This window comes from Macaca thibetana, chromosome 1 (genome assembly GCF_024542745.1).
Source record: "Macaca thibetana thibetana isolate TM-01 chromosome 1, ASM2454274v1, whole genome shotgun sequence".
Lineage (NCBI taxonomy): Eukaryota > Metazoa > Chordata > Mammalia > Primates > Cercopithecidae > Macaca > Macaca thibetana.
The window spans coordinates 87,915,949-87,937,198 of NC_065578.1; the positions used below are offsets into that span (position 1 = coordinate 87,915,949).

Below are 21,250 nucleotides of genomic sequence, written 5' to 3' on the forward strand. Positions count from 1 at the left end.
AAATGTTGCCTTATTTTTTATCTTGATGCACATTTTCCTGGTTGTCACTGATGTAGAACACTTCTTTTTAAGTTTGCCGGCCTTTTTCATGTGGCTTCTTCAGTGAAATTCCTATTTATGTCTCTTGCCTATTTTTGTTTTTCTTATTGGTTTATAAGAGTTCTTTATATTGCTTATGTTAATCCTGTGTGTACATTGTGAATGTCTTTCAGTTCCTAACTTTTTCACTTTCTTTTATTGGGGTTGTGTGGGAGGGACAGTTTTAAATGCTTTTACCTTCTTTGGCAAATACTTAGAATAATTTACATCATTATCATCAACAGGCTTGCATTTACTATCTATTGTACATTTGGAGTAGAAAGGGTAAAGTTATATTAATAGTTTATGGCCTGGGGATTTGTAAACTATCCAAATGAACAACTATAGGAAGTTGTATAAAATAGTGTATTGCTTCACACATACTAGGCGCTCAAATGCTAGGTTAATTTAGTTAACGAGTAAATTCAGAAGCAAAGAAATAGCAAAAATTATACAGTTCATCAATTGCTTATTTTCCAATTCCATATCTCTCTGTTGCAAACTAATTATTAGTCATTAATAACATTTTATTCTTTTGTTTAAAGGGCAGTATATTCCGTAAGATTATGTGAGCAGTTATTTAGGTATTTTCATAGCTTGCCATTAAAATGCTGGAGTTGATCAGATTTAATACTGGATATAAAGCAAAATATTAATCGTCTGCACAGTTTACTAGTATTTACAAACTCAGAATCCTAAATACAGTTTTTGTCATTGCTGTGCATCTTTCGATAAAAAAATTCTTAAGTCAAATTTGTCCATTATTTATCATACAGTAAGTCCTCACTTGATGTCATTGATTGGTTCTTGGGAACTGACTTTAAGCAAAACAACGTATAATGAAACCAGTTTCTTTTTTCTCATCAATGTTATAAGGAAGTGATATTATAAACAAAGAAACATTAGCCAGAAGTGGTGATGCACACCTGTAGTCCCAGCTACTTGGGAGGTGGAGGTGAGAGGATGACTTGAGACCAAGAGTTAAGGCTGCAGTAAGCTGGAATCAGGTCATTGCACTCTAACCTGGGGAGCATAGTGAGACCCTGTCTCAAAGAAAAGAAATGATATTGACAAAACAGCTTTATTAAAGGACCTGCAGCACATTGTTACTCTTAAAGTCACAGTTCCAAGAACCCATCAACAGTGTTAAGTGAGGACTTACTGTAATTGCTTTTCATGCCCTTTTAAATAAATTATTCCCTATCCTGGGTTTAAAAGATAGTCACACAAGTTTGCTGCTAAGAATTTTGCAGTTTTATTTTTTAGATTTAAGTCAGCTTATCTGGAGTTGTTGTTTTTTAATAGACTTCATTTATTTAAAGCAGTTTTAGGTCCACAGCAAAATTGAGAGAAAGGTCTAGAGATTTCTCAAAAACCTGCGTCCCTACATATGTATGTATACATTATCGACATCCCCCACAAGAGTACATTTGTTACAGTTGATGAACCTTTATTGACACATCATCATCATCCAGAGCCCAGAGTGCACACATCTTGATGTTGTGCATTCTATGGGTTTGTACAAATGTATAATGACGTGTATCCAGCCTTATAGTATCATACAGAATAGTATCACTGCACTAAGCTTATTCTCTGTGCTCTACCTATTCATCCTTCCCTCTCCTCCATCCCCTGGCAACCACTGATCTTTTTACAATTTCCATAGTTTTGCCTTTGGGAAAATCTCTTGCAGTTGGAATCATACAATGTGTAGCCATTTTACATTGGTTTCTTTCACTTAGAAATAAGCATTTAATTTTCCTCCACGTCTTTTCATAACTTGATAGCTTATTTCTTTTTAGTGCTGAATAATATCCCATTGTCTGTGTGTACCCCAGTTTATTCATTCACCTACTGAAGGACATCTTGCTTGCTTCTAAGTTTTGGCAGTTATTAATAAAATGCTGTAAACATCCTATGTAAGTTTTTGTGTGAACGCAACTTTTCAGCTCCTTCGGTTAAATACCAGGGTGTCCAATTGTACGGTAAGAATAGATTTGTAAGAAACTCCCAAACTGCCCTCCAAAGTGGCTGAACTATTTTGTATTCCCGACAATAAGAGTTTTTGTTGTTCCACACCATCTCCAGTATTTGGTGGTGTCAGTGTTCTGGATTTTGGTTATTCTAATAAGTATATCGTGGCATCTCATTGCTGTTTATTTAATAGCTTTGATTTTTGAATATGGAGATAGGTCTGAGTTATTTTAATGTTTAAAAACATTATTTTGAAATGTCTACCAGACTTCTTTATAATGCAAATTTAAAATAGAGCACTTTTCAGCTTTTAGGATAGAAACATCTGCAAATAGCTTTATTAGCCTAACTCTGACTTGCAAATTTGATAAATTTTTGCCAGTTAGAGTTACATCATGCTAGGTTATGTATTGAACTGTACCTGAACTTATCCTTACCTAACTCAGTAATACCTCACTTTTTCCTTATTATATCAATTTGTGGTTCTTTTGTTTTTTTTTTTTAATTTTATCTCCTGAAGCTTTGGGTCAGTAAAGGTCATCCTTGTCTTAGCTCTTGTTGACACCCATCCCATTCTCCAGTTGTGGCTCATACTTTTAATGTTGTTTTCTGTCATCCAACCTACTCCTGCTCCTTTCTTCTCAGCATATCACTCATCTCTATGTAGTGAGTGATATGTGCTCTTCAACCATGTGAGTTTCCTCAAGTTTTCTTGTCTTTACTTTCAAATTTCTTGGAATTTTAGCCATCCTTTTTATTTCTACTGAATTTTAAGAAAAAAAATGCTTCTTCTTGCTAAGGTTATACTTTCCTGGACTTTTGCTTGCTCTGGAATATCATGTTTTACTCTTTTGCAGGATGGGGCTTTTCATTATCCACTAGCTTTTGGCTTAAAAATAAGTTCACATCTCATGTTTTTATTATACTCTTTAACACTGTTGTACCCTCAAATTTCTTTCTTTTTATAAGAAATTTCTTAGTTGCCTTGTCTACCATTTATTTAACTTACTCATATATGACTTCTGTCTCAGTTATTCTGTTGAAATAGTTTTCTTAAAGGTATCATGACATTCTGTTGCTTCTAGTCTTGAGAGGAAATTGGTACTGCTCCAGCTTCCTGAAACTAATGTTAATTAAACTTTGAAGACCCTGCACAATATTGGTTACTTTTCTGTCATCATACCTGCCTCTGTTTGTTACTACTGCTTTTGTTTGGTAACTCCTTTTCTACCTTAAATGTTCCACCTATTTCTAGCCTATTTTTCTTTTAATTTATCCTTCAGATTAACCACCAGAATCTGATTAACCACCAAAACCTTGTTTAGTAACAGTTGTGGAAAATAGAAAACCACTTAAATTAGCTTAAGCAGAAATTGGATTTTTTGGAAAGCTATGGGGACGTTATCAGTTAAGGGTAAGACGTATAGCCAGATCCCATGGGTACTAAACGGGAAACTGGATGCTTTCTTTTTAGGGCTACATGTTCTCTTTTCTTTAAGTATGTGTACTGCTTTGTATCTCTGTATACTGGTTCTCTTTGCTCTCTTCCCTGTGGTCTCCGAGTGGCACTCCTAACTTCTAAATTTACATTAATTCTACAAGTTCAGGGCACATAGACCACAGCTGACTGACTGAGTTGCTATATGTCACAATTCTAACTTCTTAGATGAGAAAATCTGAGTGGCCTTAGTCAGTGGAAAATATGTCCCTGATCCATCTAACTATGGCAATCGAGGGATGAGATTCTCTGGTATCAGTATGGCTTCAAGAAACCTCTTGTGAGGTTGGGACAGACTATTTTCTGAAAAGGGATTCTAGATTGAGAATTCTAGGGATTCTCCTGCTTGAAAGTTTCAGCAACTTTCCATCAATTATAGAATAAAATATATTTATACTTCTCATCATCTGACCCCAATGTTTTCTGATTTTTCTCCCTATTTATCTTACATTCTAGAATATTAAACTATTTACATTTCTCTGAACCATACTCCCTATCTTTGCAAATGCTGATTCTGACTTTAAGAATACTAATATTGCTTGTCTGAACAGCATTTGACAAATTGGACGATCCTTAAAATTCTGATAAGAAAATCATATTTATTGAATATATGAATATGTTTATATCTAATAAAAGTTTTACTGAAGATATATTTTTGATTAATAAATTTAGGGAATTGGTCATGCAGCATTTTGATACATTTGCAAATTAGCCTCCAATTTTACAGCTCTTGTTATTGAACATATCACTTAATATGATAATTGTTACATGTCTCTATTACTTTCAAGACAGGAACTAGGTCTTACTCCTCTTTATGTCCCTAGCAACTGACATATAGCTTATGCTTAATAAATGTGTGAATAAATAAATGAACAGATTTAAAAAAGAATTATATGACCAGCTAACCCGGTGAAACCCTGTCTCTACTAAAAAATACAAAAAACTAGCCGGGCGAGGTGGCGAGCGCCTGTAGTCACAGCTACTTGGGAGGCTGAGGCAGGAAAATGGCATGAACCCGGGAGGCGGAGCTTGCAGTGAGCTGAGATCCGGCCACTGCACTCCAGCCTGGGTGACAGAGCAAGACTCCGTCTCATTTTAAAAAAAAAAAAAAAAAAAAAAGAATTATATGACCAATCTGCCAGACCTGACTTCTCTAAATTTCCAAAAGCTATTCTTCCCCTGGCTGCTAGAAATCTGCTAGTCACTTTTATTTGACTATTGTTGCTTCAGCCCCTTCAGTTGTTTCTTCTACTTCTGTATCTTGAATTCATTCATTCCTTTGCCATTGTCTAAGTATGGGCCTTCATTATCATTTGGATGATCATAATATCTTGATATTTTACCTCTACCTCTTTTGTCTTATTCTGCTTTTATTTAAACTATGTACAATTGCCAGATTCAGAATTTGTCCCTAGCATTCAGTGACTCCTTAATTCTTGTGGGATATAGTCCTAATTCCTTAGCTAGGCAATCCAAGCTGTCATTGTTGTAGCCCCAAAATACTTTTCATTCTTAAGTCTTACTCATGTAAGCAGCTTACATTTTCAGGCATGCTATGATTAGTGATTTTTCCTCACCTGTATTTTTACTACATTCTATCAACTGGAATACTTCTTTAAGGCCAAATTCAAATTTTGCTTATTTATTTTTTTCCTTATTTTCCCCTACTCATGTCCAGTCTCTCCTCAAAACTTAAGGATATTTTCTATCTCATGACATTTATTATATATTGCATTGTACTGTAGTTGTTTATATCCTGCCTCATTTTCTCTTCTAGGCTTAATGCTTAAAATCTTTGAAGGAAAGGACTATGTTTTTTATCTTCATCTTTTATCCCTTTAGCCCTTTAGTCCTGAAGAAAGTAACTTGCACATAGCAGTGTTGAGACTCAGAAAACAATACTCTACAATGAAGCTCTTAGAAGTAGTCTCAGAAACAAAAGGGCTGTTTTATTTTTTAATCTTTTTTCGTCCTCTTGTCTCTCAGTTTCATTTTTCCTCCAAGGCTAGCCAGATAAATAAGAATCCATCTTTTTAAAGGTGGATCATAGAAACCAGAACCACCACCTCCCTTTTCTTTCTTCCCCAGCAGAAGCAAGCTTTATTTAGCACTGACCTTGAAAGAGATTCACCCAAGGACCCCCCCATACAGTGAACAATGACTCATGCATAAACAATGTCCTCAACAACAGTTTTACAGTAAACAAGAAAATATTGTTTATGGTGGTTTTAACACTAAATGTTAGCATTTAGTGATGTCAATTCTGGAAGGACCTAGATTTCACCAAGTACTTCGTTATATAATCTTTTAGAGGCATCAAAGACAGTATTCATAGACTCCTACATGGCCTAACTTTTTAAAAAATTTTGAAAATAATCCGTATATACATATGCACAGATAAATCAAAAGATACTGAAATGTATAAAATTAGAAGTAAAGATCTCTTCATTAGTACTTTCTCTTCAGTTAGTCCTACCCCCCAGAAGTAGTCACATTGCCCTTTATTATTTCTGGAATTGATGTTATAATTCTAAATTTTTGATTTATCAATTTTAGACCATATGCATTAACCCAGTGATTTATAAGTGGTTTACAAAAGACATTTAACCAAATTCTGTTTTTCTTTCTTCATTTCCTAAATGTGTTAGTTACATTATTTTAGTTTTTTTCTGGTAGTTTCCTTTACAACTATGTTTTGATTTGTAGAGCCACAGCATCTATTAACTCTGCACAAAAATGAGAGTTTCAGTACACTTCCACTATTCACTTCCCTTGCACTGATTTTATTATTGTATTGTATTGTATTGTATTGTTTTTACATTGACAAGGTTTATATTTCTATTATATTCTTTCCTTCCTTCCTTTCCTGTTTCTCTCTTTTTCTCCCTGACCCCTTTTCTGCATAGTTCCTACAACATCTTTCTTAAACACTTCACGAACATAGGTTGGATCACCTGGACTGTTTTCTATGTCTTTAAACTTACCTTCGTATTTCCTATTTCTTTAAATTTTCTCTGTTTGGGGAGATTGCCTTTATTTTTCTTTCTGTTCACTAACTTCAGATGTATATATTTTATTGTGCAGCCCATTCACTGCCTTTGTGCAAATGTATTTTTAATTACATAAATATCTTGTTTTCTTTTTTGCATATAGGCTAGAATTATTTAATGTAATTTAAATTTTCTTCCCTTTTTTAAAAATTTCCAACTTTCAAGTTCTGGGGTGCATTAAGCCCAGCATCCATTAGCTAGTCTTCCTGATGCTCTCCCTGCCCTCATCCCCACCCTCCAATAGGCCCCAGTGTGTATTGTTCCCCTCGATGAGTCCATGTGTTCTCATCGTTCAGCTCCCACTTAGAAGTGAGAACACAGCAGTATTTGGTTTTTTGTTCTTGCTTTAATTTGCTGAGAATAATGGCTTACAGCTCCATCCATGTCCCTGCAAAGGACATGACCTTGTTCCTTTTATTTATTTTTATTTTTTTGAGATGGAGTCTCGCTCTGTCGCCCAGGCTATAGTGCAGTGGCACAATCTTTGCTCACTGCAACCTCTGCCTCCTGGGTTCAAGCGATTATCCTGCCTCAGCTTTCCGAGTAGCTGGGTTTACAGGTATGTGCCACCACACCCAGCTAATTTTTGTATTTTTAGTAAAGACAGGGTTTCACTGTGTTGGCCAGGCTGGTCTTGAACTCCCAACCTCAGGTTATCCACCCTCCTTGGCCTCCCAAAGTGCTGGGATTACAGGCATGAGCCACTGCACCTGGCTGATCTCGTTCTTTTTCATGGCTGCATAGTATTCCATGGTGTATATGTACTACATTAACTAGTCTGTCATTGATGGGCGTTTAGGTGGATTCCATGTCTTTGCTATTGTGAATAGTGCTACAGTGAACATACACATGCATGTATCTTTATAATAGAACCAGTTATATTCCTTAGGGCGTATACCCAGTAATGGGATTTCTGGTTGAATGGTATTTCTGCCTCTAGGTCTTTGAGGAATCGCCACACTGTCTTCCACAATGCAGAACCCCTTTTAAAAAGTCGGTCATAAAACATAAGAATATTATTCTAACTTTTCCTTCTTCCCTTTTTTTTTTGTGTGTGTGTAACACCGGTCACAAAAAAAATTACCTGACCTGCTTTGTTTGACCATAGATCATGAGATCCCTATTTTAGAACCCTTCTCCATACCTGAAAGTAAAGAATACATACTCAGAGAGGCACACAAACACAAAAAAATGAGACAGGTCTTGCATGGTTTCCCACTCAGTCTATTAACATTAGATCTTAGTCTATTAACATTAGATCATTCCCTTTTTGTCCAATCACGTTTCTGCATGGCTGTCCGTACTTTGTTGAACCTGTGTGTAAAAAAGGACAATTTCCCCTGTATTTTTGGCTCTTCATTCTGAAGGCTTTTGTGTCACATAAAACTATGATGAAATAAATCTGTATGCCTTTTCTTCTATTTATCTGCCTCTTTTCAGTGATTTTCAACACACCTTCCGAGGACAAAGGAAGTGGTCCCTTCTCTCTGACAGTGGCTGCTGATTAATGTTTGTTAAATAAATAACAGTCTCATGTCTGAAAATCTTCCATTTTTAATTCATTACTTAAACTTTTTCTGCTTTTGTTTTGGTATTTATGAGGGAGCAGAACTGCAGTATATCATTTTTCCCTTGGCAGGTACATAATTTTATTACCGTAAGTCGTATAATAATTGAATTCCCACATCTCAGACTGAGAATTTTTACCAACAGAAGGAGCTGGCACCAGACACAACAGAAGTAGGTAATAATAGTAATGTTTATTATGAAAAACAAATGATAATGAATACATATTGATGTTACTTAATCATTAAAACAGCTCAGTCGAGGCCGGGTGCAGTGGCTCATGCCTCTAATCCCAGCACTTTTGGAGGCCGAGGTAGGTGGATCACGTGAGGTCAGGAGTTTGACCCGTCTCTACTAAAAATACAAAAATTAGCCGGGCATGGTGGCAGGCGCCTGTAATCCCAGCTACTCGGGAGGCTGAGGCAAGAGAATGGCTTGAATCCGGGAGGCAGAGGTTGCAGTGAGCCAAGATCACGCCACTGCACTGCAGCCTGGGCAACAGAGTGAGACTCTATCTCAAACACAACTCAGCTGAAGTAAGGCTCTTACCTCTACAGGCAAGAGAGCTGAAGATTAAAGAAGTTAAACTTTCTTTTTTTTTTCTTCTTTCTTTAATTTTTTTTTTTTTTTTTTTTTTTTTTTTTTAGACAGTCTTGCTCTGTTGCCCAGGCTGGAGTGCAGTGGTACAATCTCAGCTTGCTGGAACCTCCACCTCCTGGCTTCAAGCAATTCTCATGTCTTGGCTTCCCGAGTAGATGCAACTATGGGTGCGCACCACCATGCCTGGGTAATATTTTGCATTTTCAGTAGAGATGGGGTTTCGCCATGTTGCCCAGGCTGATACCGAACTCCTGAGCTCAGGCAGTCTACCCGCCTTGGCCTCCCAAAGTGCTAGGATTACAGATGTGAGCCAGTGCACCTACATCAGAAACTAAACTTCCTTTTAAGTTAAATAACTTCTCCGTGGTCACGTAACTGGCTTGAACCAAGATACATATCCAAGATCTCTCTGTCTTGAGAACACAAATTCCTCTTAACCCTTATACTCTATTGCCTTTTTGGCATTTTGGAGCATTTTGTTCTGTCACTTTTCTCCATCCCTCATTCCTACCTCAGTAACCACATCCTATCTCCTGTCGCCTCAGGTTATTACCCTGGCCTTCACTGTGTGCAGCATTCCTTATTTTATATCTTGCCTTCTCCCTCAACAGTGCCAGTACTTGCTTTTTCACTAGAACCATTCTCAGTGACTGGCCAGTTGATCTGAAGGACAAATTCATGCTGAAATCTTAGCTTCAAGTTTTAGATATGATAGGCTCAAACCCACAATTTTGTACCTTATGGGAATTCCAAATCTCCCCAAGAATTCTGTGTTTCTGGGGCAGGAGGCTGTAAGTTCTTATGGCAACCCCTGCTTCCTAGGTTTCTGTTTCTACACGTTTATAAACACATAACTAGTTTCAACAAGGATGCCCACAGTTCACTCAATGCTTCTCCCCATGGAATACCTAGTTCCATATCTTAAGGCTCACTCTTCTTTATGTTCATATTTGTGCAACCCTTTCTTCCTTTTGTGCCCTAGAAACTCCAAATTCTTCTTTCCCTCTAAGGAAGAACAGTTCCCTCGAATTCCTCCTCTCAGACTACATAACCAAATTTATCGAGTGTTCAGCAAACAGAAGGAAACTTTAAAATGTTGATATAAAGTTGCCAAACCTTTATACCAACACATACAGAATATATAGTCATACAACATTATTCTTAGTGTGAAAATACCATCATGAGCAGCACTGATTCATGACCTGGTGGTTGTAAAATGCCTAAGCATTAACATCTCCCCTCATTTTTAAAAAACATTTTTTAGACAGTAACTCCCTCTGTTGCCCAAGCCTGAGTGCAGTGGCAAAGTTACAGCTCACTTCAGCCTCAGGCGTGTGACACCACACCCAGCTAATTAAAAAAAAATTTTTTTTTAGAGATGGTGTCTCCCTATGTTGCGCAGGCTGGTGTTGATCTCCTGGGTTCAAGTGATCCTCCGTCCTTGGCCTCCCTAAGTGTTGGGATTACAGGCATGAACCACTGTGCCAAGCCCATTTCTGCCTCTCAACTTCTTTTCTTCATAGATATTAAAATGTGCATTTTTAAAAAATGACAAGAATTGATAGTAATATCCTAACTGGCAAAATTTTTAAAAAAGTAACCTTACATATATTTTCCAAATTTCCTTTTGGAATCTGATTAGTAATTTCAAAGCCTAGTTGAAATCATTCGTCTACTAAATAATTCAAGTTTTTTTGTTTGTCTTTGTTTTTGTTTTTGTTTTTGTTTTTGTTGAGAGGGAGTCTTGGTCTGTCGTCCAGGCTGCAGTGCAGTGGCGAGATCTCGGCTTACTGCAACCTCCGCTTCCAGGTTCAAGCGATTCTCTTGCCTCAGCCTTCTGAGTAGCTGGGATTACAGATGCACGCCACCACGCATGGCTAATTCTTGTATTTTTAGTAGAGATGGGGTTTCACCATGTTAGGTTGGTCTTGAACTCCTGACGTCTTGATCCGCCTGCCTCGACCTCCCAAAGTGCTGGGATTATAGGCATGAGTCACTGTGGCTGACCTCAAGTTTTTTTTTTTTTTTGAGACGGAGTTTTGCTCTTGTTGCCCAGGCTGGAGTGCAATGGCTCAATCTCGGCTCACCACAACGTCTGCCTCCCAGGTTTAAGTGATTCTTCTGCCTCAGCCTCCCTAGTAGCTGGGATTACAGACATGTGCCATCATGCCCGGATAATTTTGTATTTTTAGTAGAGAAGGGGTTTCTCCATGCTGGTCAGGCTGGTCTCGAACTCCCGACCTCAGGTGATCTGCCCATCTCGGCCTCCCAAAGTACTGGGATTACAGGCACAAGCCACTGCACCCGGCGGCCTCAAGTTTTAAAATCATACAGACCTAGGTTTAAATCCTATACTTGACACCCATTAGCTCTCTATGTATTATTTAGCTACATGAGGCACATCATTTTTTTAATAAAAATGAGGATAACTTCTGGCTCAAAAGACTATTATAAGTATTAAAAAATGATGTATATAAAGTGCCTGGTTATAGGAGACACTAAGTAATTCTTCCTTGTCTGGTTTAAATTTTAAGATTACTTCCTTTTTTTTTTCCAATACTTAATTTTTATAGTGGACAGGCTGGCCTGAGTTGGAAATTAAACACCTAGAGAACTGCTCATACTTCTTAGGTTCACTTTCCCCCCTGCTTTTTTTCCTCTTCTGCTTCATAGAGGGGACAGTAAGAATAACTTTCTTAAGGTGTAAATATTTCCATGATTATCATAATTTAAAATAATATGTTGAGATTATATGCAAGAATAAAGAAATCATAGGTTGATATATGATTATCTTCTAGGATTGAGTTTTTATATAAGAATCTATGGTGTGTTATTTGTGCATTATGCATTATAAATATTGAGCTATTATATCACCATTCAGTAACTTCATGGAGCAACTTAAAAAAATTCGGATCCTTATTTTGTCCTCTCAGAGGCTTTGGACGTTTTGTAAATTTGAACTAAGATTATATATCTGCAGAGCCAAAAACCTGTACTTTTCAATTATAGAAAAACAGATTTTTGGCAATACACTTCTGAATATTAGTAAATAATATCAACAGTGTAATTGCATATGCTTGAGCTTTGATTTGCGAATTATAGCAAGTGTCCAATTGTTTGTTGCTATTGCTTAGCATAATTTAATTTCCATTTTGTTGCTATGGAAACCTTATCTTGGGATTCCAGCATCAGGAGAATGTTCATTTTACTCTAAATTTTTGTTTTGGTGTATGTTTTCATTGTGTGGGAACCTCATAGAAGCCCTACAAAAATTCTACACTAAATTTTGGTTCATCCTTATAGTAAGTATCAACCTTATAGTAAGGATTTTCTTATAATCAATGGAGAACTTTAAATTTCAGATCTAAAACAACATTCTTGCTTTACCAAATCTCTAAAGATGGTGGACCTTTCTTCTTGTTTTCTTTGAGGTTTGCAACGATGGTGGATTATTATTTTATCATAGTACAGTGCTAATTATAGAGAAGGAACTGATATTGATTATAAAGGTATCTTAAACAAAATAAAAACTATGTTAAAATATAAATAGTATTACTAATAATAAGATCATTGTAGAGCATTTTTGAGTTATTAAGCACTTTTTCATGTAATTATTTCAATGTATGTATGTATGTATTTATGTATGTATGTATTTTGAGACAGTCTCACTCTGTCACCCAGGCTGGAGTGCAGTGATGTGATCTTGACTCACTTTAACCTCCACTTTCTGGTTCAAGCGATTCTAGTGCCTCAGCCTCGGGAGTAGCTGCTGGGACTACCAGAGCGTACCACCATGCCTGGCTAATTTTTGTATTTTTAGTAGAGACGGGTTTTCACCAAGTTGACCAGGCTGGTCTTGAACTTCTGGCTTAAAATGATCCACCTGCCTCAGCCTCCCAAAGTGCTGAGATTAGAGGCATGAGTCACTGTGCCCAGTCATTTTACTTTATTTTTATTTTTTAATTTTTTTTATTTTTTGTTTTTGTTTTTGAGGTGGAGTCTCGCTGTGTCTCCCAGGCTGGAGTGCAGTGGCGCAATCTCGGCTCACTGGAAGCTCCGCCTCCCGGGTTCACGCCATTCTCCTGCCTCAGCCTCCCGAGTAGCTGTGACTACAGGCGCCTGCCACCACGCCCGGCTAATTTTTTCTATTTTTAGTAGAGTCGGGGTTTCACGGTGTTAGCCAGGATGGTCTCGATCTCCTGACCTCGTGATCTGGCCACCTTGGCCTCCCAATGTGCTGGGATTAGAGGCGTGAGCCACCGCACCTGGCCCTACTTTATTTTTAAAATGACCTGTTGAGTTAGGGATGGAAAGTGTTATTGTACCCAATATACAGATGTTCATGTTTCCTCAGCTAGTGTCTGCTTTAATCTGAATGCTTATCTTCTGACTCCTATCCCTCATTTTAGTTCTCTACACAGTTCTAGTATTGTCAGCTCTTATCGCTGTCCACATTTTAAGTGCTCAGTACCCGCATATGGGCAGTGGCTGCCATCCTGGACAGCATTGACATCAGACATTTTGATCACCTTAAAAGTTCTGTTGAACAGCTCTGGATAAGGAATACATAGGTCGATTTTAATACCTTGAATTTAGAGAACACAGAAAAGTTCATTGTGATAGATTATAGAAAGCTGTTTTTTTTAAGTGTACCTTTAAAACATGTTTTCAAAGCTATGTTAAAAGCAATTGTGAAAAATTTTTTTCCAAGAGAACCAATAATAAACTACAAAAAGGAATATATGATTTGCAGCATAGTTGTGGGTTTTTATGGCAGTATCAAAATTCTTTGGCATACTTAATAGTAACGTGAAAACATTGTAGAGGTGTAGTGATTCCAGCAGCAGTATTGTGTAACTTCTGGAAAGTTTATCATGGTTTACAGTTATGTAAAATTTAAAATCTTTAAATTATTGGCTGGGTGTGGTGGTTCACACCTGTAATCCCAGCACATTGGAAGGCTGAGGTGGGCAGATCACTGGAGGCCAGGAGTTCAAGATCAGTCTGACCAACATGGCGAAACCTCATCTCTACTAAACATATAAAAATTAGCCAGGCTTGCAGTCCAAGCTACTTGGGAGGCTGAGGCAGGATAATCCCTTGAACCTGAGAGGTGGGGGTTACTTGCAGTGAGCCGAGATCACCCCACTGCACTCCATCCTGGGCCACAGAGTGAGACTCTGTCTCCAAAAAATATATATATATATATATTAAATTATTACTAATGAAGTTGAGTGATGTTTTCAATTAAAATCAGTTAAATTATATGTAAGTTAAAAGAGACCAAAAATGTTACCCGCAGTAGAGACTTGCAAAGTAAATATTGTAGATCTGTGAGGTAGTTCAGTGCACTAAAAAAAATATATTTATGGCTTTAAAGGAATAATATACCTTTAATATTTTTCTGATATTAAATTTTATTTGTACTTATTTTCAATTTATGGCTGTTTGTGGGGGTAAAGAACTTATAGTGATAAATTGCTTTAAATAAAAAAGATTTTTTGAAGCCTTAGAGAGTAAATTCATTTTATCATCCCTTTTCACTCGATAACTTTCCTAAAGTATTTTGTGGTAATATGTTAACACTCCTAGTAATTATAGCAGTTGGAAACCAAATACATTTAGATTTCTGAGGAAAAGGATGATCTCTTTTGTTATTTACATTGATTTTTACCCTCCTTTCTTGCGCATGCATTTATTTCATATTAATAGTGGCATTCTTGTGTCTTATGCCCGGTATTTCCTTTACAGCTTGAGAGCTACACTTTTATTAAGCCCTTCTACTAGAGTTAGCCTTATCTTTTAAGGAAGTTAAAATAATTGTATACAGTTCCTTTTTTTGAGTTTTGTTTTTCTGGTTGCTTAATATGAGACTTGCTCAAGGCCAGCTCTATTGTCAGGGCCTATAAAAATGAAACAAAACAAAAAACAACAAAGTGTTAAGTATTCTGACTTTATTTTGTCTAGCCTTGTGACTTCTTAAAAGAGCTCCAATTTACTCTTTACAGTTAGATCCCATAAAGCCCAGCTCTTGGGTATGGTGTAGTAATGTGTAATAATACAATTTGATTTATTTTGAGATTACTGTAACTGGGTTTTGTTTTATTGTTTTTTCAATAAATTTGATTTTCCATCTCTGAGAAGCATCTATTTTATTTATTGATGACTTTAGATTTCTAGTTAGCTGTTATATCAGAAGTACTTATTTGACTGAATTGTGACGCTTTTAAAATATATATAATTTTAAATTGTAAATTTTAACTATTTTTAAGTGTACACTTCAGTGGCATTAAGTACATTCACAGTTCTGTACAGTTTTCATTACTGTCTGCAGAATTCTTTTCATCCTGTAAAACTAAAACTCTACTCCTCATCCCTCAGCTCCTGGCAATTACCGTTTTAGTTTATGTCTTTGAATTTGAGTAGGTACCTCATAAGTGGAATTATACAGTGTTTGTCCCTTTGTGACTGGCTTAATTCATGTGGCTCAGAATCCTTAAGGTTTATCTATGTTGTAGCATGTGTCAGAATTTTTTTTTAATGCTGAGTAATCCATCGTATGTATATACCACATTTTGTTTTCTATTCATCTGTCACTGGACACTTGGGTTGCCTTCTATGTTGTTTCTTTTAATAAATACAGCACTGTTGGAGGTTATCATACCTCATCATGATCATTTGATAGTCTATAATTGTGTTTTCAGTGATAGCCACTAGCTATGTGTAGCTGTTCAATTCTAAATTAATTAAATTAAACTGAAAATTCAATCCTTTGGTCACTATCCACATGTTAAGTGCTCAGTAGCCATATATGGCTGGTGGTTGCCATATCAGACAGCATTGACACAGAACGTTTTGATCATCTTAGAAAGTTCTGTTGAACAACTCTGGATAAGGAATACAGAGGTATATTGTTTAATATCTTGAATTTAGAGATGACAGAAAAGTCCCTTAGAAATTAATTATGTTTAAAGAATGCATTTTTTGCAGTGAGTCCAGAGGTTTTTGTTTACATCCTGAAGAGAAAGTGTTAAAATACTTTCTACTGGATGAGTTTTAAATAAAACTGGTTTTCAAGTGGAGTAAATGATACGGTCTTAGAAGTTTAATACATTAAAAAGTTATAAACTGTCATTCGAAGATTCAGAGAAAAAGATAAGAGTTTGGAGTAATATTTTATATAATTCTCTTAGTTAAGGGTATATATATTAAATTACTTTTTTTTTTTTTTAGGAGGTGAAGTGTAATTGATCTCAGGTGTAGAAAACAGCAAATGATGATTAGCAGTAATTTGTCCAGTTTTTTTGTGTGTTAATCTTAAAACATCTTATCCTAGAAATTCTGTACCCTTGAGCATTTTTACTGTTACTGAGATTAGATGAAGTATTGTTTTGCTGACAGCATCCAATGCCATCTTTAGGGAATTAGAGGGGCAGGGTGTGTGTGTGGTGTGTGTGTGGTGTGTCTAGTTTCCTTTGTTAGTATGGATTGTGTGTTTTAATACTAGTTGACCTATTAAAAGACTTTTCATGGCTCATGCCTGTAATCCCAGCACTTTGGGGGGTGGAGGTGGGTGGTTTACTTGAGGTCAGGAGTTTGAGATCTGCCTGGCCAACTGTCTCTACTAAAAATACAAAAATTAGCCAGGCATGGTGGTGTGCACTTGTGATCCCAGCTACTTAGGAAGCTGAGGCAGGAGAATCGCTTGAACCTGAGAGGCAGAGGTTGCAGTGAGCCGAGATCGTGCGCTGCACTCCATCCTGGGCAACAGAGCAAGCCTCCATCTCAAAAAACAAAAACAAAAGAAAATTAAATTACTTTTCAGAAAATATAATATATTTTTTAAATGCTTCAAGTTTTTAAAATTGCCGGCTATATGTAAAAATTATTTTAATTTGCTGAATAATCGCTCAAGCTTGAGAACTTATTTAAATCTAGCATTTGAAAATAATTTTACAAACTTATTACTTCCTTGAGCATGTTCCTTGAAAGATTTAAGCCAAAAGAATAAAATCCCTTATTTCTAAGAATATCATTTATCTATTTTTTTAAGAGTAGGAAGAAATTTATCCAATTTCATTTTTATCTATCTGATGAATTTCACCATATCTACACTTTTGGCTGTTACTTACTAATTTAAAAGCAATTTCCAGGCATAAAAAATATTAAGGAATAAAACCCTAGACTGTTGTTTGTCCCATATTCTGACCCTGTGGAAAGAGAAAGGAATGATATTGATAATAAGCACCTGTGCAGTAGGTATCCTTTTCAGCTTAATTATAGGAGTTGAGATAAATAAGGATACCAGTTCATATTTTTAGCTCTTTGCAAAATGCAAAACAGAAACTTTTGTTTTTCTATTACTAACTTGGCCTAATATAGTTAAAATTGCTCAGCTGGTGTACTAATGAGGAGTGGCTGAAGCTGCTAATTTTTGAGTTTGAAAATTTTCAAAATCTAGTACATGTAGGTACCAAAAGGAAAATTATTCCCAGACTACAGACTTTCTACTATACAAATAGCAGAAATAAATAACAAAGATTGAGTTCACGAAAGTTACCAAACGAGATTTTCACAGTTCACTACTTGAATATTAACATTTTGTTTTTATCTGATACTTGCAGCAAGTTTTTTTTTTTTTTTTCCCCATATCTAGGCAAGAATGTAATCACAGTCATGCCTCACATAACATCTCTTCAGTTAACAGCAGACTGCACATATGACATTGGTCCCATAAGATTATAATAATGTATTTTTACTGTACTTTTTCAGTGTTTAGAAATGTTTAGATACACATTACAGTTTCCTACAGTAACATAGTGTAATGGTCTATAGCCTAGGAGCCATAGACTGTACTATATAGCCCAGATGTATGGTAGGCTATGCCATCTAGATTTGTGTAAATACACTTGATGAATAAAACTATGAAACTTCCTAATGACTCATTTCTCAAAATGTATCTCATGCCCTAGTTGTTAAGGGACTCATGACTGTAATTAATTAATTCAATGTGAATACCTATTATCTACCTGCTACTGTAATCAAATATGAGCAAGTGAATTGTGGTAGTAATTGTCATGAAGTTAAAATAGAGTCATTCATTCTCTTCATTTCAGTAGTCCCCAGCTAAACTTCTTATTAATTTCAAAGGTTGCATTATTAAGATAATAATTCAACTGTGTTAATAATGCAAAATGTGTTTTTGAGAGTTACTCTGAAAGGCCATAAATTCCTTTTTTTTTTGAGACAGAGTCTCGCTCTGTTGCCTAGGCTGGCGTGCAGTGACGTGATCCGGACTCACTGCAAGCTCCGCCTCCTGGGTTCACGCCATTCTCCTGCCTCAGGCTCCCAAGTAGCTGGGACTACAGGTGCCCGCCGCCACATCCGGCTAATTTTTTTTTGTATTTTTTATAGAGACAGGGTTTCACCATGTTAGCCAGGATGGTCTCGATCTCCTGACCTCATGATCCACCCACCTCGGCCTACTAAAGTGCTGGGATTACAGGTGTGAGCTACCGCGCCCAGCCGAAAGGCCATAAATTCTTATCATTTAGACTACTAGACACCAAATGAATTTTTTTTATTTTTTATTTTATTTTATTTATTTTTTTTGAGACAAGGTCTCACTTTGTCACGAAGGCTGGAGTGCAGTGGCACGATTTCAGCTCACTGCAGCCTTGACCTCCTGGGCTTAAGTGATCCTCCCGCCTTAGCCTCCCAAGTAGCTGGAACTACAGGTGCACACCACCATACCCAGCTAATTTTTTTTTTTTTTTTTTTTTTTTTGAGATGGAGTCTTGTTCTGTCACCCAGGCTGGAGTACAGTGGCGCAGTCTTGGCTTACTGCAACCTCCGCCTCCTGGGTTCAAGTGATTCTTCTGTCTCAGCCTCCTGAGTAGCTGGGACTGCAGGTGCGTGCCACCATGCCTGGCTAATTTTTGTATTTTTGATAGAGACGGGGGTTTCACCATATTGGCCAGACTGGTCTTGAACTCCTGACCATGTGATCCACCTGCGTCAGCTTCCCAAAGTGCTGGGATTACAGGTGTGAGCCACTGCGCCCAGCCAATTTTTGTATTTTTTAGTAGAGATGGGGTTTCACTATGCTGCCTGGGTTGGTCTTGAACTCCTGAGCTCAAGCGATCTCCTGCCAAGTGCTGAGATTATAGGTGTGTGCCTGGCCCAAATGATAATTTTTTATTTAGAACCTTTGTTTTGTATTAAAAAAAGCAGTTTACTTAATGGCCTGCATTATTAAAAGGCATTATGTATCAAAACAGAGCCATACTATTTTAAGTATACTACTTATGTTTTCATAAAACTTATCTGAATTAATCTTTATATTACTTAGCAAAACATTTAAGTGTCCATACAGTAGTAAGCCAAGGTCACAGCTAACTTGTCCTCAGGGTATCTAAGTAAGTAACATAAATTAGTGAAGCAGGTAAGTACAAGTGATATACATAATTGTGGGAATGACTGTGAGTCTGGGAACTGGTAAGTACATATAAAAGAAGCAGGTGGCAACCACTTTTTAGCTGTGGTCATTCGTTGCCATGCTATTGCCTTTTATTGGGGGATAGTCTTCCCAATGCCAAAATATTGGCTCAATTTTATAAAATATTACTGACTAAACAGGACATGTCTGTAGGGCTGTCTCTACCACTACAGTAATTTGTCTTTATTAAATCAAATATTTAAGTGCCTACCATAGTCATGTACTATGTTAAGAACTATGTAGTATACACAAACTTTGGACCTGGCTCCTGCCTTTTACAATTGTTGAATAATATTTCCTGCAATGATAGAACTGTTACAGATCCATTTGGTAACCATCCAGTATGGTAGCCACTAGCAACACGTGGCTAGCTACACTTAAATTGTGGCTAAGTATACCTGAGGAACTGACATTTTAATTAAATTTAAATTTAAATGTGTACAGCCACATGTGGCTAATGACTACTGAACTGGACGGTGGTACTCTAGAAACTCAATTCAGTTGCTGGGACAAATATGAAAAGTCAAAGTTTAAATTACATTTGGATAGCAATAGAAGAGATGGCTCAAAGTCACACACAATTAATTTCTAAGTGAATTGTACAACAGTTGTTGTAGGACTTTAGAGGAGGGAGTGGTCATTTGTTTTGTTTTGTTTTTTGTTTTTTTGAGACAGAGTCTCACTCTGTAGCCCAAGCTGGAATGCAGTGGCGCAATCTGGGCTCACTGCAAACCTCCACCTCCCAGGCTCAAGCGATTCTCCTGCCTGAGCCTCCCGAGTAGCTGGGACTACAGGCATGTGCCACCACGCCCAGCTAATTTTTTGTATTTTAGTACAGATAGGGTTTCACCATGTTGCCCAAGGTGGTCTCGAACTCTTGAGCCCAGGCAATCTGCTGGCCTTGGCCTCTAAAAGTGCTGGGATTACAGACATGAGCAACTGTGCCCAGATTGGGCGCAGTTTTTATTTTAAGATAAGCTTAAAATGGGATGGTTGGAATTTTCTAACAGGAAAAGATGTTTAAGGGAGGGTAGGATAATAGGAACCAAATGCATGCAAGCAGAAAAATTAAAGAAAATTTTCTATTTTTCATTCAGAAGACTGCTCCAAATTATGTCCTTGTTATTTTTTCCTACTTTGACAGGCAAATTATTTAATAACTAAATTTGGCCTTGATGTATTTGTTGGTTCTAAACTTTAGTCAGAAGCTTGAGAAGGAAGGCTTTGTGTTATTTTTATTCTTTGAGATCAACAGTGAAAAAGATGTAAAGAATGTAAACAAAGAATTGTTTTATATATTTATCCCATATTCTGTTTTACTTGGAATAATGCAGATTTCACTACTTAAAAAAGCTTTTTAGTCAGTTATGTGTTTTCTTTCTAGTATGATGAAAGATAATTTAAGTCAAGGAACTATAGAGAAAAGTAAATGAAAACTTTCAACTGCACATGTTTCATGAGGTGTTCTAGTTTCAGTTGAAAACTCTTTTTCTGTGTAATAGTTTCATCTTTGGGAGAATTAGATTTAATTTGCAACATTGTGTTTGAAGTATTTCATATTCTGTTCCGTGCTTAAAGAGGTAAATTTATTGTTATGGACAGGGAAGTCTTTAATGATGCAGTGATATTTTGTGTAAACTTTTTTTTTAATGAATTAAAATATACTAAAGTCCCCATTAAAGTGTCTCCTTATGAGAGAGCATTTCCCTGATGATCTTATTATATAAAAGTAGCAGTACTTCTGATTCTACCTTCCAGCACTCCCTGTCCCTTTTCTGCTTTCTTGGCTTATTCCATAGGTTCAATAAAATGCAGCAGTTATTTGTGTAAATGATACTTAATGTGCACTAAATAAATAGCCTTGCCTAACCTTCTTCATTCATGCTGAGCAACCATTTTTTTTTAAATGTATAGTGAGAGATCCTTTTGAATTGGTGGTGATTTGTTTTATGTTAATTCTCTGACAAATTTTCATATATTACAATA

The 21,250-nt window shown here is 36.6% G+C and overlaps 1 protein-coding gene across 3 annotated transcripts in view; it reads left to right on the forward strand.

Moving 5' to 3' along the window:
* Positions 1-21,250, forward strand: part of PKN2 (protein kinase N2) — a 158,448-nt gene that overhangs the window by 8,487 nt on the left and 128,711 nt on the right. The window contains exon 1 of one of the 3 annotated variants that reach the window (XM_050806332.1): positions 8,822-8,953. The exons of the other annotated variants lie outside the window; for them this stretch is intronic. Coding sequence (XP_050662289.1) covers positions 8,930-8,953 — 24 coding nt within the window. The 5' untranslated portion in view covers positions 8,822-8,929. Of the gene's footprint in view, positions 1-8,821; positions 8,954-21,250 lie in introns of those variants that run through there. 3 annotated transcript variants of the gene reach the window in all.